This window comes from Ailuropoda melanoleuca, chromosome 20 (assembly GCF_002007445.2).
Source record: "Ailuropoda melanoleuca isolate Jingjing chromosome 20, ASM200744v2, whole genome shotgun sequence".
In the NCBI taxonomy this organism is placed as follows: domain Eukaryota; kingdom Metazoa; phylum Chordata; class Mammalia; order Carnivora; family Ursidae; genus Ailuropoda; species Ailuropoda melanoleuca.
The window spans coordinates 3,546,742-3,563,636 of NC_048237.1; the positions used below are offsets into that span (position 1 = coordinate 3,546,742).

A 16,895-nucleotide genomic window follows, 5' to 3' on the forward strand; every position below is an offset into this window, starting at 1 on the left:
GGGCTCGAGAACAGTTCCATTCTCCTGCTGGTGTGATAGGTTTCGTCACCCAAGCCTGCCCAGGAGGCTTGCCCACCAACTGCCAGTGATCTGGGGGGAAGAGAGTGGTCCCAGCCAACACCACAGGTGTCCACACAGCAGCTGAGTCAGTGCTGGCTGCACAAATGGGAACCTGGGGCAACGAGGAAGGGGGCTTGGGGAGCCATGTCCCAGAACCCTAAGCCCGCCAAATTCAATAATACCCCAACAATGTGTGAAAGCTGGTAGCTGCCTCCCTCCACCACGTCCAACCTCTCCAGGGTTAGAGCCTCAGGCCTTTGGAACTTCAGGGTTCCTCTAAATAAATGCACACTTCCTAGATTGTTTATTTAATTGATACCATGGTAAGGTGTGGACATGGGTGAATGAAAGACGGGTGTGGGGTGGTGGTGGGATGTGGCCAGGACACCAGGCATAAGTCAGAGGTGGTAGAGGAGGGAGGGGGAGGGGCCTGCCTGTCTTTACCCTTCGGCCCCCGGACCCCCTGTGGGTACCTTTGCGGCTCCCAGTTCTTTCTAGAAGTTGGCAAGGCAGATTGAGTAGCTCTCCTGAGTTGGTACAGGGCATTCCCAGGGAAGGAAAAGGGAAGAACAAGACTCCGCCACCGATGATTACTTTCTCAGGACATTTGAGCCCCAACAAACTCTCAGTGAAAATTATGACCCAGTTGAAGATTTCTATTTTCCTGCTTCCTACTCAAGGTGAGGGCTTTTGTGTCCCAGAAGGTTCCCTGCACACAGAAAAGACCCTGGCTGAAAGAAAAGCAACTAGATCCTTTTCATCCGTGAGTCCAATTCACCTAATCCCCATTCTCTGCCCCAGGGACTTCAGAGGAGGGAAGGCATGCTGGCTGTGCTCTCTGGAATCCAAAAAGAACGGCCCATAATGCACTAAGCACACACATTCCGTATGGAGAGTAAGGCCTCGTACATCACTGCAGAGTAACCCAGACACACTCAGAGAAACTTAGAAGACTCTGTGGGTGCACAGAAAAACGCTGAAATACGGTATAATTTTTGCAAAAATGTCAGAATTAAAAATTAATACAATTCTTTTTTTTTTTTTTTAAGATTTTATTTGTTTATGTGACAGAGAGACAGCCAGCGAGAGAGGGAACACAAGCAGGGGGAGTGGGAGAGGAAGAAGCAGGCTCCCAGTGGAGGAGCCTGATGTGGGGCTCCATCCCAGAACGCCGGGATCACGTCCTGAGCCGAAGGCAGATGCTTAACGACTGCGCCACCCGGGAGCCCCTCAACACTTTGTTTTAAAACCATTAGTCTAACTTCTTTTTTAAAGATTTTATTTATTTATTTTGGGGGGGGCGGGGTGGAGGGGCTCAGCAGCCAGTCTGCTAAAGTTTCTATCTCCCTCTCTCTGCCCCTCCCTGTCACGAGCATGTGTGCTCTCTCTCTCTCAAAAATAAATAAATCTTTAAAAAAAAAAGTCACAATGGTAAGTTCATTCTGGGGTTGGAGGGCAGCAAGGGCATTTTTTACCGGGAAGAGACACTTGGGGGGGTGGTTCTGAAATTTGGCCATTGTTGTTTAAGTTTTGGGTACTTTTCATGGGTCTATGTTTTACAATAAAAATTCTTTAAAAGTCTGTTTGCCAAGGTTGGGGATTAGACAGAACATTTGGACAGAGAATGGAATGTGGGAGAATAAAGAGGGGCACATATGTTTTGAATGTTTGTATTTTCTATTTTAATAAAAATTGTGGTATTGGAACAAGGAAGACTGTGATCCATTTCACAATATTCAGAGCTGGTTACATCTACTGTTGACTGTTTTATTACATTTCCGTCAGTTACAATAGCTTTCTCCTCTGGGATGTTGGGACATTAAAGTAGGATGTTTCCCATCTCCTCCCAGGCCCTGTATACCGCTAAAATGCAAAACCTCTGAGCAGGCAGTTGCCTGCTGAGGCCGGGCCACTTCCCTCTCTGCCCCTTTGATGCTCCTCTGGTCAGAAACCGATCTGGTTGCCCTTGGCATTGTAGGAGACCAGCGTACTACTGAGGCATTCCGGACATTCTCAGGGCTGCCTTAGTATCACATTTAGAAGGACAGATTGGAAGCTCCTTGGGAAGTTTCTGCTGATGAGCTTCTGATTGTTTTTGGAGTGCCAGTGCTGGGCAGGGGGCGGAGGGGGAAGCAGGTGTCTGCACTGTCGTCTTCCCACACACACGTGTCTGCTGGGACTGAGACTCTCTTGCCAAGAACTGGCCTGTGCTCTGCTTCAGTAGGAAAGAACGGGTGACAAGGGAAATTCTAGGTGGACACATTCCCTGAGACCCTCTTCCCGCAATGCTCAGACCACCCAACTCTTCAACAATAGGAGATCAGTAATCTTAATTCTAACATATTCATGGGGGTGAAATGCTATCCAGCCATCAAATAGCATCGTGTTTTGAAGGCTGCTTTGTGGCACGGAGCACTTTGCATCATCTAATAGTAAGTGGAAAAAGCAGAATGTGGAACGGTGTATACAATTTGATACTAATTCTGTTAAAAAAGAGCAGCAGCCAGAACAATCAATTTATGACTCTTATTTTCCCTTTTATATTATCCAATTTTTTTCTAAAATGGGTATGTATTGGTTTTACAGGCAGAACAAAATTTTGGGCCTGTGATCTGTATAAACAGCAAGCACGATAAGGAATTGTGGTAGGCGAGCTAGCGGTTTAGCAAAACAATCTCCTTTTCTTCCAGGGCACCTGGGTGCACGCCATTGTGCAGCCTCACTTGACATTAGGTGTGACTATGTGACTGTTGTAGCAAACGGGATGTGACGGAGATGCTGTGGGTACCTCCCAGACCTGGCCTATCACCTGCTCCCGTGCCTGACCAGCCAGGTTCCTCCCCTACCTGGTTTGACCCAGATGAACTCGGGGAGCTTGGAAGCCATCTTTAGGAGCCTTGAGTCTGGGCTCCTTAATCATGGGCAAGCATGTAATTTATTGTCCCAGCTGGGACACTCGAGAGTAAAAGGGGGCACTACTCAGCAGGAACATTCACTTTGGACTGTTCGTGAGCAAGAAATAGGCTTCTATTGTGTTAGTCACTGAACTGCTGAAGTTTATTGGTGGGATAGTTAGTGTTATCTTAACTAACACATGTACCAACTTACTTAAACCTAACTTTTCTTTTCTTTTCTTTTTTTAAAGTATTTATTTATTTATACGTCAGAGAGAGAGAGAGAGAGAGAGAGAGAGAATGGCAGACAGAGGGAGAAGCAGACTCCCTGCTGAGCAGGAAGCCTGATGTGGGACTTGATTCCAGGACCCTGGGGTCGTGACCTGGCGGACACTTAACCGGCTGAGCCACCCAGCTGTCTCAAGCCTACCTTTTTCTGACATGGAATGTTTTCTTCAATAAAACTGTTGTTTTTAAAAAAGAGATTTTATTTATTTATTTATTTGAGAGAGAGCATGAGAGACAGACCACAAGAAGGGGGGAGGGTGAAGCAGACACCCTGCTGAGCAGGGAGCCTGACTCGGGAAGGGGTGGGGGAGCTCAATCCTGGGGCTCTGAGATCATGACCTGAGCAGAAAGCTGACGCTTAACCGACTGAGCCACCCAGGTGCCCCCAAATTGTTTTCTTAATTATAAAATTTAAATATTGAATACATTAAAAAATAGGAAGAAAAAAAATGTCAGCCTTAATCCCACCACCCAACGGACCACTGTTAACAGATGTATTTCCACCTGAGTGTTTTTCAATATTTATAGAGGTGTGATTATAATATATTTGGTTTTGAATTCTACAGTTTAAATTAGCCAACATAGACATCTCGGCATCTCCCTCTGTTAGTGAATATCTGTTAATGAATATTGTTTTAAGTTCGCATTCGTATTTAATAAACAGGCTTTTAAGTTATTTAAATAATACGTAAAGTTGCAGAAACATCAGGAAAATGGATTTATAGGAAGAATAATAAAAACCTAAAAGGAAAATATACCTGTGAGCAAAAATTCGATTTTTTTTTTTGACAGTAGCATATACTGCTCTCAGTTACTTCTGACTTAGGTATACCTCGGAGCATTCTTCCATGGGGCAAAATATAATTCTATTTCATAACTTTAAAGTTTCCATAGTGTTCAGCAGTACATAATTTTAAAAAAACGAATCCCCACATTAGTCCTGGACACTGGTGTTGTTTCTAAGATCTCACTTGTGTAACAAATCTGTAAGGAATGACCTTGCCCAGTTTTCTCCATGTGGTTGATGGGTAGGTCCAGGACTCCTTTGTTCCTTTTTTTTTTTTAATAGAACCTTTGTGTAAAAAATGTGAAAATGCCATCTTCTCCATGTCCTACAGAATCTCAGTTGTGAATTTTTCCCATAGAAACAAAAAATTAATCTTTTGATTTGGATTAATGAATGAGATTTTACTTTTTCCAAAGGTCTTTTTTTTTAATAACTTGCCTATTAATGTTCTAAGCTTAGTTTGCTTTCTTTCGTTTCCTTAGCTAGTTTTCTAGAGCAGTGGATAACGTAGATGTCAACGGCTGTATAGCACATTCATGTCAATGTGTCATATTTCACCATTTCCCTAGTTTTTAAAATTATTTATTTATTTATTTTTAAAAATATTTTATTTATTTATTTGACAGAGATAGAGACAGCCAGTGAGAGAGGGAACACAAGCAGGGGGAGTGGGAGAGGAAGAAGCAGGCTCATAGCAGAGGAGCCTGATGTGGGGCTTCGATCCCATAACACCGGGATCACGCCCTGAGCCGAAGGCAGACGCTTAACCGCTGTGCCACCCAGGCGCCCCTCCCTAGTTTTTTAAAAGATTTTATTTATTTATTTGTCAGAGGGAGGGGGAGAGAGAGAGAGAGAGAGAGAGAGAGAGCGTGAGCAGGGGGAGGGGCAGGCAGAGGGAGAAGCAGGCTCCCCGCTGAGCAGGGAGCCTGAGGCAGGACTCGATCCCAGGACCCCGGGATCATGACCCGAGCCGAAGGCTGCTTCACCGACTGAGCCCCCCAGGCGTCCCTCACAATTTCCCTATTTTGGACATTAATACTGATTCCTGTCTGAGGTCTATCGTTAAAGAGTGGTGTGATGAATGAACACCTTTTGAATAACCTCCTTGCACGCGTGGGTGTGCGCGCACACACACACATCTGCACACACACACACTTTAAACCTTATATAGGATGAAGTTCTAGAAACAAAAATCACAAAATCAAGAGAGAGAAACAGGTGCGAACTGACTTAGACATCATTTTAAGGGAATATCGACGGCAGCCCCGTCTTACGATGCTGCTACGGTCCTTGTAGGGTGATAGTGTTTCTTCCTAATGTATATCATACTCGGTCAAGTGCATCTATCAGGTGTGAGGCGAACACCGACCCATCAGGCTCTGTCTTTCAAGGCCACACACGTCCGCCCCTGGCGCTGGATGTCCTTGGCCACTCTGCCGCCTGCTCAGGCTTACACCCTGGAGCTCCGTGGAGCTCTTCACGGTGCCTTTCCGAGGTCTCTACAGTTCTTCGGTGTGGTGGCTTCCTCTAAGGGTGCTGTTTCTCCTGCTGGGCCCGAAGCTGTCCCCCGGCTTGTGCAGCTCCTACTGTCCGCTTGCTCAGCTCCACACGCGCACCCGCCTTAATCTCACCTGTGATGTTGCTGGTGCTGGGAGCTCCAGGGCACGCTTGGCAGACGGACAGAGGCACAGTCGCATGTGGGAAAGTGGCTTTTATGTGCTTTTCACCTTATTTTTCAATGTGCTGGAGTTTGCTTTTTCACATTTGTATGATTTATTTGTTATCCTTTTCAGGGAAATTCTCTTTTTGATGTGGGTCCCACTTGAGTCAGTGTTAGGCCAGTTGTCTGGCTATTGTGAATTTATTGTGTTTTGTCACCTCCAACTCGCTAGTGGTGCTGTTTGAAGGATCGAGGACTCTGGGGCGCCTGGGGGGCTCAGGCAGTTAAGCGTCTGACTCTTGATTTCGGCTCAGGTCATGATCTCAGGGTCCGAGCTCAGCGGGGAGTCTGCTTAAGATTCTCGCCCTTTCTCCCTGTCCTCCCCACTCCACTCTCACATGTGTATGTGTTCTCTCTCTAAAATAAATAAATATTAAAAAAATAAAGGATACAGGGCCCTTAAATAAGGATTATGTGGTCACAATGAACTATCTTGCACCTGAAATGTGGCATTTCATGGGTTTGTGGACAGCCTTCGACATATGAAATAAAAATAAGGCTGCCCCTCCCTTCCTCACCTCAGGACGTGGCCTCTACCGTGCATAGATTTGGAAACCTCGGGACTTGCGGGTCTCCAACTTTCTTCCAATTTCACATTGCCTTTCTGGAACCAAAGTCATGCATGTGAAACTGTAACGTGCAATACAGAAAAAATTCAGGGATTTCAATTATTTTTAAGACTGGCTTTCTCATGGATTTTTTTTTTTTCTTATTGTGTTCAGTTAGCCAACATATAGCACATCTCGTGGATTCTAAATACAGATCCATTTGTGCCAAACCCGAACTGCTTGGTGGAAGGAGATGGAAGGGGAATTTAGGAGACATATCTCGCAAAGTTTCCCAGTGGCAGGGACAGAGCCTATCATGTGCCTGGCACAGAGAGATGAACATTTGATCTGATCCTCTGGGGCCCAGGGCTCTCTGGCTCACCAAGCTGCTGTAACCCAGATTGCCAGCAGGGGGAGATGGGGTCCTGAGACCGGGCCAGGCTGAAAGGGGCTGAGGCTGTTGAGTGACTCCACAGGCTGCGGTGGCTAAGCCCCTGGGGGATGGGATGCTGGTTTGGACGGAGGGACTCAGCTGGTCCTACCCTTCGGAGGTGGGTACTGGCTTCTCTGATAGGCATCCAGGGGGCTGGCAGCTCAGGTGCCAGGATGAAAAACAGAAGCTGTTGTGGGATGGACAGCCAGGGAGGAAGGCTGACTAAATTCAGTGCTGAGCCCTGGGCAAGGCATGGAAGGGAACCCGGGGTGAGGCTGGGGGAGTTGTGCACAGTCCTGGCTGTAGGAGAAACCTGCCCCTCCCTGCAGAGAGAGAGAGCCCTTGGAAACAGGAAACTGAGTGCCCGTGCCATGGCCCCCTGACCTCCTGGGTCCCTGGAATCACCCCCTTTCTATTGACCAAATTGTTAGGTTGGTGATGGAGGCTGGCTTAGAGAAGTTAAGAAATTTCTAAGGCCCAGAGGGGATACTTTTTGGATTGCCCTTCTGTAATAGAGTTTAGACTGAACTTTGGCAGAGGGCTAAGCACCGAAGAGGTGTAATTGAGAAATTGATGAGAAGCTAGGCCACATAGGGTTTGGGGGGCCTGCTATCCCTACCCCCCACCCCCACCCCCAGCCCCAAGGGATTCTTGCCTCTGCCCCAGAGAAGATGGCCAAACACAGAGGGAGGTCAGTCTCATGCCTGCTTCAAAGGCTCTTCAGTGCTCTCTTAATCCAGGGCAGGAAGTGGGAGACCTTCATGAAGACCCCTGGAGGGGTCCCATCCGGTTTTCCATAGGAGAAAGTCCCCTGGACCACGTTGTTACACACGAGGGGGCCCCCGGAGTCCCCCTGTGGGCAGAGAGAGGAAGGACTGAGCAGGCCTCCCAGTGGTCCTGCCCTCCCCTCTGCTGCCCTGGGGATGGGTGGTCTATGTCAGGGGACTGCATGGGAGACTGGGCCCAGGGCAGGCGTTGTCCCCCTGTCTCAGTCCCTGGGCTCCAGCCTGGCGCTGACTGTTCTTTCTAGCGTCACCCAGGCCAAAACTTTCTCTCCGATCCTCAGGGAAACTCAGGGGTGGGGTTGGGGGGCGGGTAATGCTGCTGTGGTATGGCAGATCCTTCCTCCCCTCTGTCCCAACCCACTTGGGGGAAAACTGAAGACTGATTTGTGGACCCACCTGCCCAAGCTCTCAGGCTGAGGCACGAAGATATGGCCACTCCCACACCCCGGACTCCCCCCAGGTTCCTCTCTCCTGGGGCCTATCTAGGTAGATGCTGGAAGCCTGACCTTGAAGCCGGTCTTCATCTTCTTCGGGTCTCCTACACAAAGCTGGGTGGCCCCACTGTAATAGCCGTGGAAGAGGGATTCACACTGCCCATCGCTCTGCACTTCCAGAGACACCTCCTGCAGAGTGGTTGCTGAAGTGCTCATTGAGACCCGCCCCCAGCCGGCCACACTGCACACCTGTCCTGGCCTCACCCGGTTCTTGGTCCCGGGCAGGCGGAGGGGCCTCACAGCGGCAGTCTGCTGGGCCCTTCTCTCCAGCTGATGGGAAGAGGCGAGAGAGTCCAGCTCAGCCAGCGGCCTCTGGGCCTGGACGCCGGATGAGGCTGCACTGTCTTCTCTCTGCCCTGAGCCACGGGGACTGGTCAGGAGGCCAGGGTGGGAAGGAGGGAAGGGACAGGTCCCAGTGGGAGGAGGAAACAGTCTGGACCCAGGAGAGTAAGAGCCGCAGGGAGGTTTCCTTACCTTCAGTAACATGATGTCGTTGGAAAAGTTCTTCGGATTATAGTCTGGGTGGGGGATGGCTGTTTTCACGGGGATGACCTGCTGGGTCTTCTCCTGTTTCTGGATGTTGTGGGCCCCCAGGGTGACCTTGACGGAGCTGCACAGAGAGCAGAACAGAGTGTGGGTGTGTGGAGTTACAGGACACAGCCCAGGGGCCGTGAAGGGCAAGTGCAGCTAGCAGGACTGGAACTGAGGGGGAAATCGAGGTGACAGATGAGTTCTGGATCCTCTTTTTTCCAATGACACTGAAGGTAGGGCTTCTTCGAGCTTTCTTTTGCCTTCAGGCAATACTGTGAATTTACTCTGACTTTGCATTTTGGCTCTAATGCAAAGAGCCACCCTGCTTTATTTGCCTGGTGTGGTCCCTCTCTTTTCAATTGTACCCCTTGCTCTCACGTCAGACTCTCTGACCCCAAAGCTTACCTGTCCTACTTCTCAGCCTTTCGTTACCCCCACCATGCTTTCAGCTGGCTCCTCTGATGGGCTCTCACAGGCTTGAGTTACCAGGAGCCCCGGGTGCTTCCCTGGGCTACAGCCCCTGGGGAGAGGACAGGGGTCCCTGTTGGGGTCTCAGATGTGTAGGCTGGCTGCTGCCCCTCACCTTCCCCAGCAGTGAGCAGCCGTCAGAACAAAGTACTTGTGCACGAGGACACCGCCACACCTCCTCTTCTTGCCCTTATCCAGAAACTGAACAAATGCCATGTAGGGCCGGGAGTGGGGCTTGGCCTCATGGCCCCCGATGATCTCCTCTGAAAGAAAAGGCTGGAACATGGGGTGTCTGGGGGTGGCTGTGGTCAGGAGGGAAGGCTTAGGAAGGTAGTGATAGAGGGCGGGGTGTACAGCACCCTGTGGACTCCAGGGTGGGCAGTCCTCCAGGTTCTTGTAGCAGGATAACCTTTCTTGAACCTCGAGCCTCAGAATCTCCCTGAGAAGGGGGCAGTGCTCGTTCTCCACGTCCTACTTCAGACACACGTATGGAGGAGATAAGACCTACCTTCAAGACGATGGAGCCCTGGAGGATGGTGGACAGGACTCCCTTGGTGCCTTGTTTCTCAGTGAATCTCCCAGGTCCCTCTGAGCCTCTGCTCACATCCCGCTGGGTGCCATTTTCTAATAAACTACCTATGAGTTTATGGACTTGGATTTTCTAAAATCCTCATGTCCTAGGGTCTAGCACATGGTCTCAGTAGACATTTTGATGTTGCAAAAAGGAATGGCCTGCAGTGAGCTTTTGGCTGAGGTTGGGTGGAGATGGTGTTGGTGGAATGCGAGGCCGCAGGAATCGGGGAGGACACTGCCGAGGGCCCCGGAGAGGCAGGGAGAGGTGGTGCTGACAACGGGCTGCACAGGCCTGGGGCTGAGCTTTGGGCGCAGTCATCTGGCTGCTGCTGAGATCAGCAGCACCCTGGGCTCCTCTCCCAGGCAGGCGTGCGTGGGAGGAGAGCACTGAGAAAGTTAACTGGTCTTTAGGCTGGGTCCAGTGACACCCCCCACTACTGCAGTCCGTTTGTCTGAGCTTACCTTCCCGGGGTTGGAGTGAGGGCTTTTAATTACCTGTCTTCTGTAGCTTTGTATTTTCTACCAAATGCCTTTCTCCAAACAACTCATTTTCCAAGTGACAAGAAGGAGGCTAACCCCTACTAACCCTTTCAGTGAGCGCCCTTCGGCCAGCCATCTTTGTTGAGCGTCTGTCTCGCATCAGAGCTGATAGTCTGGGGTTGAGGGAGGAGCTGGGGTTCAGAAAGTTCCTGGGCTCAAATTGAGGACAATCCCTGACTGTGCTGGACAGAAGGGTCAAGAGTACAGGGGGCTTTGTGGGATGGGCTCAGGTCTCTGGAATGGGGATGGTCGCTCACCTGTCGCAGCCCCAAGGGGCAGAAGCAGGGCCAACAAAAGCAGGAGTGGCTGCATCTTCCCTGAAGTTCTGTCCAGGTCAGGGCTGCTGGTCTTCCTTCCAGATACAGAGCCCTGAAGGGAGTGACAGAAAGGTGGCTCACTGATCTGGGCCCCTTCGACCTCTGCTCCTCACAGAAGATGGTTTGTTGAAGTTCTCTGGCTTAGGTTAGGTGAGAATGGTGCAGCGATCGCACTTGCACTCCCACTGCTGAGTCATAAGGGGAAAGCAAGAAGAAAGAACTAGAAAGTGAAGGCTGTGGCTCCTGCCAGCTGGAGGGCTGGTACCTCAGAAGCCCCTCAGTGACTGACTCAAGAATGTCTCCGTTTCTCAGCACCTGGCTCTTTTTCCATTCCGAGGAAATCATGAATGATTTTTGAGCCAGCTAGGTCCAGGGATATGAGAGACACAGCTCCTGCCCTGAGACGCCGATGGTCGTCTGGGGCAGACTAGGAATCTGTGGTGAGTACATTTTCCCACAGTCGAAGCACACTCGTCAATGGCAGACATTTGGCAAACCACTTTTTCTTTTCACCCTGCCTTCTCTGAGGTGGACGTTTTAAAAATGAGATTACTTTTTCTGAATACATTCTTATATAAGAGACTTAGAGGTTGTTGAAAAATGGAAGAAAAAAATTTATTCAATAAACTATAGGCCATAGGACACCTTTGAAACCATAGGATACCTTTGAAACACAACTTTTTATTGTAAGGAGTTTCTTTTGGACACACACACACACGGAAATAGCTTGAGGTGGGCAGAGGCTGGATCAGACCAAGATGGAAGAGCACTCTCAGCATCATTTGGGGCTGCGGGGAGATGGGCGTCAGGGCACCAGAGGCTGGGCTCTGGGACCACGGCAAGGCTGTGACCAGCACTTGGGCCAGGCCTGGAAGTACCCACCGAAAGGCCCTTCTGAAACCCTCTGGCTCCCAAGCTGCCACTCTGATTTGGGGAGGGAGTGTTGCATGAGGTGAGTTACAGCTTTCCAGAATCTTCCCGCCCATTTCTATTAGGATGAAGTGGCCCCCTATCGCAGAGCTTCTTAGGTGGTCCTCCTTCCAAATGTGGATTTCTTTATGTTGCCATATTGGGGAAGGACGGGGTGGGGGTGTAGGTATGGGATGAGGGCAATATGGATGAGATGAGAGGGTCCTCTAGGAGAGGGGCATTTTTCTTGGGGCAGTGTCCCTCTTTTCCTGATGGACCTTGCATTTAGCCTGGCAGGGGGAGGCAGTGCTGGGAGGTGTATTGGGAAGGAGCTGGGTATCAAAGCAGCATGACTTTTTATTCTAGAGAAATATGAACAGATGGTTGCTGGATACGTGGTAGGTAACTAACAAATGTTGTTTTGGTGAATAAAGGAGGAATCTAATTTCGACTCAAGAGATGGAAGTTTATTAAGCTCTGGCAGCCTCCTCTCCTGCAGAGTTCTGGCCTCTGCCCCAGAGAAGGTGGGCAGATTGATCCTGGGGGGCATCTTAGTCTGGTCCCTGCAGGCTGAAGCATCTCATTGTTCTTTCTATCCAGGGCAAAAAGCTCGAGATCCTGGTGTAGACACGTGAAGGTTCCCCATCTGTTTTTCCAAAGGAGACAATGCCCTGGGCCGCGTTGTTACACACGAGGAGGCCCCCCGGAGTCTCCCTATGGGCAGAGGGAGGAAGGACTGAGTTGGGCTTTCTCTCGGTCCTGTCCTCCCTGCTGCCCCTGGGGGTAGGTGGTCTCTGTTAGGGGGCCTTGGGTGAGATCAGGGCCAGGACAGGCCTTGTGGCCTCCCTTGGTGCTCAGGCTCCAGCCTGGCCCTGATACTGCCCTCCTGGGCATGGACAATGTTGGGGATCTCACCTTAAAAGAGGACTTCTTCTTTCTCGGGTTCCCCACACACATCTGGGTCCTGCTGTCGTGGAGGTTTCTGCAGCATGAGATGCATTGCTTGTCCTTCTGGACTTCAAGCTCTACCTCGTGCAGCTTCCCTGCCCGAGAGGTGCTGTTCACGCGGAGGCGCCCCCAGCCGGCCACATTGCGCACCATCCCTGGCCACACCCGCTCACTCCTCTTGCGCAGCCTGGAGGGGGCTCACGTTGGCAGTCAGGTGAGCCTTCTTTTCCAGCTGAATGCAGAGGAACGGAATTCTAATCTACCGATGGCTCACAAGGACTCCAGGGACAGTCATGGGGTTGACTTCCTCATAGCTCTGGGACAAGAGAAAATGTCATACTGGGACAGGAAGGAGGTCACAGGGGATGCAAAATCCCCAGGAATAAGGTGTGCAAGAACCAGTGGATCGAGGGCCGTACCTGCAGTAACATGATGTCGTTGAAGATGTATTTAGGATCATAGTCGGGGTGGCGGGTGGCTTTTCTCACCGGAATGACCTGCTGGGTCCTCTCCTGCTTCTTGATGTTGTGGGCCCCCAGAATGACGTTGATGGAGCTGCGCAGAGAGTGAGTGGGAGGCGGGGTCACAGGAGGTACAGCCCAAAAGCCGTGGATGAAACAGGACAGCTCAGGGCAGGGCAGGGCTGGAGTGGAGAGGACTTCTAGTGGATGGGGCCCCGGGGCTGAGCATCTCTGAACCCTCTGCTTCTTGGCAGCCCAGGCTGGGTGGCAGTTCTTGGAAAAGGGTTCCCCATGTGGAGTTACAAAAGGGTGGGCTTCCAGGCACTGCTTTTTACCTTCCCTTGCAGTGAGCTGCTGTTAGCACAAAGTCCTCACGTACAAGGAAACCCCATAGGTTTTGCTTGGATTCTGGATCTGGAGAAATGCCATGAAGGGACGAGAATGAGGCTTGAGCTCGTGGCCCCCGATTATTTTCCCTGAAAGAAACATTTTATCCTGCCTGCTGTGCTCATGGAGCCAAAGGCTGGAGAAGGGGAGATGGGGATAAACCGAAGCAGGTGGGAAGGAGTTGGGGTGGCAGAGCGCAGAGTCGGTAGTAGCCAGCAGCAACCAAGAAGGGTTCCTCGGGCAGCATTCCTGGCATGCCCAATGACCCACAAGACTCAGATTCTACCTCTAACAAAGAGAAAAGCAGTCCTTGTTCCTTAATTCCTGCTGCGGGCACATATGGTGGCAGATGGAATTTGCGTTTGGAACAAGCAGTGAAGTCCCCACGGGTCCTGGAAGATCCTTTCCCTGATAGTATCTGGGTCCTCTCAGACCCTACTGAGCGGCTCCTGACGTGTAATGTTTGGAACACGAGCTCCAAATGCTCATGCTTGTGTCGTGGGTTGTGTTTGATCTTCGCTAGAGCCTGACACATACTAGGTGCTCAGTAAATGTCTTAGCTGCATGAAGGAATGGCTCCCAGTTAGCTTCTGAATGAACGTTGGTTGCAGTTCTAAGTACCAGGAAATATGGGGCCTGCCAAAGCCATTGTGCCCATTGTGGCTGAAAAATTACCAAACATTAAGTATTAAGGGGACCAGGATGCCACCAACTCTGGGACCAACTGGGTCCTTGGCTTCTTTCTTGGGCAGCATAAGAATGACAAAGCTAGGAGAACTAGGTGGAGATTGAGGATAGATTTTAAGATATTGAGTTAGAAAGTTAGTGGGCCTTGCTTTGAGTACAGAAGCCAGCCCCTTTCTCCAAACTGCATTCCCGGGGCCTTAAATATTTCTCATTCCCACCTTCTAACATTCTTCTAGATGCCTTTGTATAAGAACCCAATTTCCAGATGATGAGTGTAGGACCTGGGGAGGGGATAGGACCTACAGCCCCCCCCCCCCCGGGGAACAGCCTTCTGCCCTGCTATTCATGCTGAGTGTTTATCCTGCTTCAGATTTGCCCACCTTTGAGCGAGGCTGGCAAATCGGATGTGGGATAAAAAGTCCGCAGGGCCAGGACGTGCCTGAGTTCAGCATTTGAGCAGGGCTATGCCACAGTGGGATGGGGCTGGTCCTCTGTTGGGGGGGACAGTCACTCACCTGCCTCAACCTCGGGGGCCAGAAGAAAGGCCACCAGGAGCAGGAGCAGCTGCATGTCCCCAGGAAGGCTGCCCAGGTTGGAGCTGCTGGTATCTCCTCCCAGCCTTCTAACCCCCGCGTTCCTCTCTGGTGTTGTAGTCTTCCTCTGAGCGCCTCCTGCTGCTGTCTGATCAAGTCCTGGCCTGAGTGGGATAATTTATCAGTCACCGCATCAGCACGGGTAGCTCTTGACCACACCAGCTGAGAACAGGAACCACAGGCTACAGGCGGGGTGGTTAGAGACGTCGCACCCGTGAGTAGCTGGGCCCTGAGCTTCAGAAACCGGAGCCTCCTGAGGACAGATCCAAGAACGTCTTCTTTTCCTTGGCTCTCTTTAGACTATCAGGATGATCCTTCATTGAGCCCCCTTTTTGAGACTCAGGGGTATTGCCGGTGAGATCCCTTGGTTCTGGTGGAGGAGTCAAAACCACCAGAGATCCGTTAAGGGTGGTGAGGGCCAGTTAGAGGGATGGACTGAACGAATGGTGTGGGAGTCATGTCGAAGAGGGCTTGCTCCACTTACTGAAGAACTGAGTGGTTCAGAACAACAGCATCCAAGCCAGGCACTTCTGAATGTTGAAGGGTCTAGAAAGTCCTGGGCTTTGGGCTTGCAGCAGGAACCATGGTGACCTGAAGAGCAGAAGCGATTCTCCATTTTTCCGGGCCATGTGAGCCTTTCTGATTCTAGTTTGCGTCTGCACGGGTGGGAGCTTGCAGTCATGACAGAGACCGTTTCTGGCTTGTCCGATTGGATGGGCGTCTAGAGTCAAACTTAGATTGCCTTCGGGCAATCGAATATTGTGGTTTTTACCGTTTGAATCTGTACAATGACATTCATATCTGCTACTTCTTAAAATTTATTTTATTTTTATTAAAAAAAATTTTTTTATGTATTTATCCGTGAGAGAGACAAGGAGCAAGTGCTTGCGAGTGAGTGGGGGTAGGGGAGGAGGGGCAGAGGGAGAGGGAGAAGCAGACACCCCGCTGAGCAGGGAGCCCATGCAGGGCTCCGGTCCAGGATCCCGAGATCACGACCTGAGCCCAAGGCAGATGCTTAACCGACTGAGCCACCCGGGTTCCCCTTACACCAGTTACTTTTGAAGCAAATGAAAATAAGGCTGCCCTGTCCCTTAGGTGAAGAGGATGGTCAGTTAACCATTTTGGCAAGTTCACATCTAGGAACTAAATGACGAAAGTCATTTCCAAATCCCATACACTGCTGTTCTAGAGTCACATGCAATAATACTTATACAGGCTGTGACCAGCAATAAAAATAACCACGAATGCTTGCTTCCCGTGGACTTCCCAAAGAGACGTAGGCCACATGGACTGGTGTGAAGGAGGGAGAAGGGTTTAGATGGTTTAAGTGAAATTCAACAGTGTCAGGTTCACCTGGGCTCAGGTGAGAGGGTTTGCATTCTGGCCAATCAATGCCTGACACTTAGTAGGTGCTCAATCGGCATTTGCTGGTTGGTCGATGGAAAAAATCATCCTTTCCAGTCCTACTGCACAGAGGAGCCCTTTCTAAGTCACAAGGCTGATGTAACCCAAGGTGGCCAGCAGGGAGTCTCAGCCTAGAGGTTGGCAGTGAGAGGGACTCAGGCTACTGAGTGACCAGGCAGCCAGTGGACCCTGAGCACATGGGGAGACACTGGGCTGGATGGGGGGGGGTTGAGCTGGCCCTTCCCAGGTGACAGATGAGGCCAGGGGTTCTGGAGAGCCACCCCACCAGCCCTGTCCTCCACGGATGCTGTCTGGTGCTTCTGTTGGGTCATGAGCTGGGCCGGCGTCTCAGTGGTGAGGCCCTGCTGGAACTTGGGTGTTGTAGGTGGAAGGGAGAGGAGGCAGGGACCAGTTCAGATCAGTGCTGTCTGGAGGGGACAGGAGTGGGTGGCCACTGAACACTCTCAGCGGTAAGCAGGGATGGAGAAGAAGGGGCAGCCAGAGACTCGAGGCCGAGCTGGTGCCTGAGCTCAGAGGAGGTCAGGGAAGGGAACTCAGTCGAGGCGAGACTCCAGAGCTGCTCAAGAGACCCATCCCCACTCCGTGCCAGCTGCCTTGGCTGTGGGAGAGAAATATCCTGCTTGAGAAGGTCCCTGTCACTTCCCAGTGGGATAGGGCTATGTCCTTGAGCTGTAGCCCTAGACTGTGCCAGCTTGGTGTCCAGGACCACGGTGTTACCCCCTTCCTCTCTGCCAGAGATCACAGAGGGAGGGGGTAAGATGTTCACCCTGAGCTCAGATGGGCACCCAGGCCCAGAGAGGTACACGGTTTCTCCTGGTGGTGCTCAGCTTCAGCCCTGGCAGAAGGGCAGGCTCTGAGAGTCAGGTGTAGGTAAGAAGGAGCTGGGGGGCACCTGGGTGGCTCAGTCGTAAAGCGTCTGCCTTCGGCTCAGGGCGTGATCCTGGAGTCCTGGGACTGAGCCCTGCAACAGGCTCCCTGCTCTGCTGGGAGCCTGCTTCTTCCTCTCCCACTCCCCATGCCTGTGTTCCCTCTCTTGCTGGCTGTCTC

General features: G+C 51.1%; 1 protein-coding gene and 1 pseudogene across 2 annotated transcripts; both read right to left on the minus strand.

Annotated features, from left to right (window-relative positions):
• Positions 1 to 7,361: 7,361 nt before the first annotated feature.
• Positions 7,362 to 10,625, minus strand: LOC100484190 (granzyme H). Of its 2 annotated transcripts, none has more exons than XM_034648542.1 (5): positions 10,379 to 10,625; positions 9,124 to 9,271; positions 8,484 to 8,619; positions 8,022 to 8,279; positions 7,362 to 7,583 (listed from the first exon to the last, which is right to left on the minus strand). In XM_034648542.1, exons 1-5 carry the CDS (start codon positions 10,431 to 10,433, stop codon positions 7,440 to 7,442), a joined length of 741 nt encoding a protein of 246 aa, XP_034504433.1. In that variant the 5' UTR covers positions 10,434 to 10,625; the 3' UTR covers positions 7,362 to 7,439. The 2 variants fall into 2 exon arrangements, with proteins under 2 accessions (XP_034504433.1, XP_034504434.1); XM_034648543.1 differs by lacking the exon at positions 10,379 to 10,625 and adding an exon at positions 9,517 to 10,315.
• A 1,200-nt stretch (positions 10,626 to 11,825) lies between these two features.
• LOC109489911 lies at positions 11,826 to 15,189 on the minus strand (annotated as a pseudogene).
• Positions 15,190 to 16,895: the final 1,706 nt, after the last annotated feature.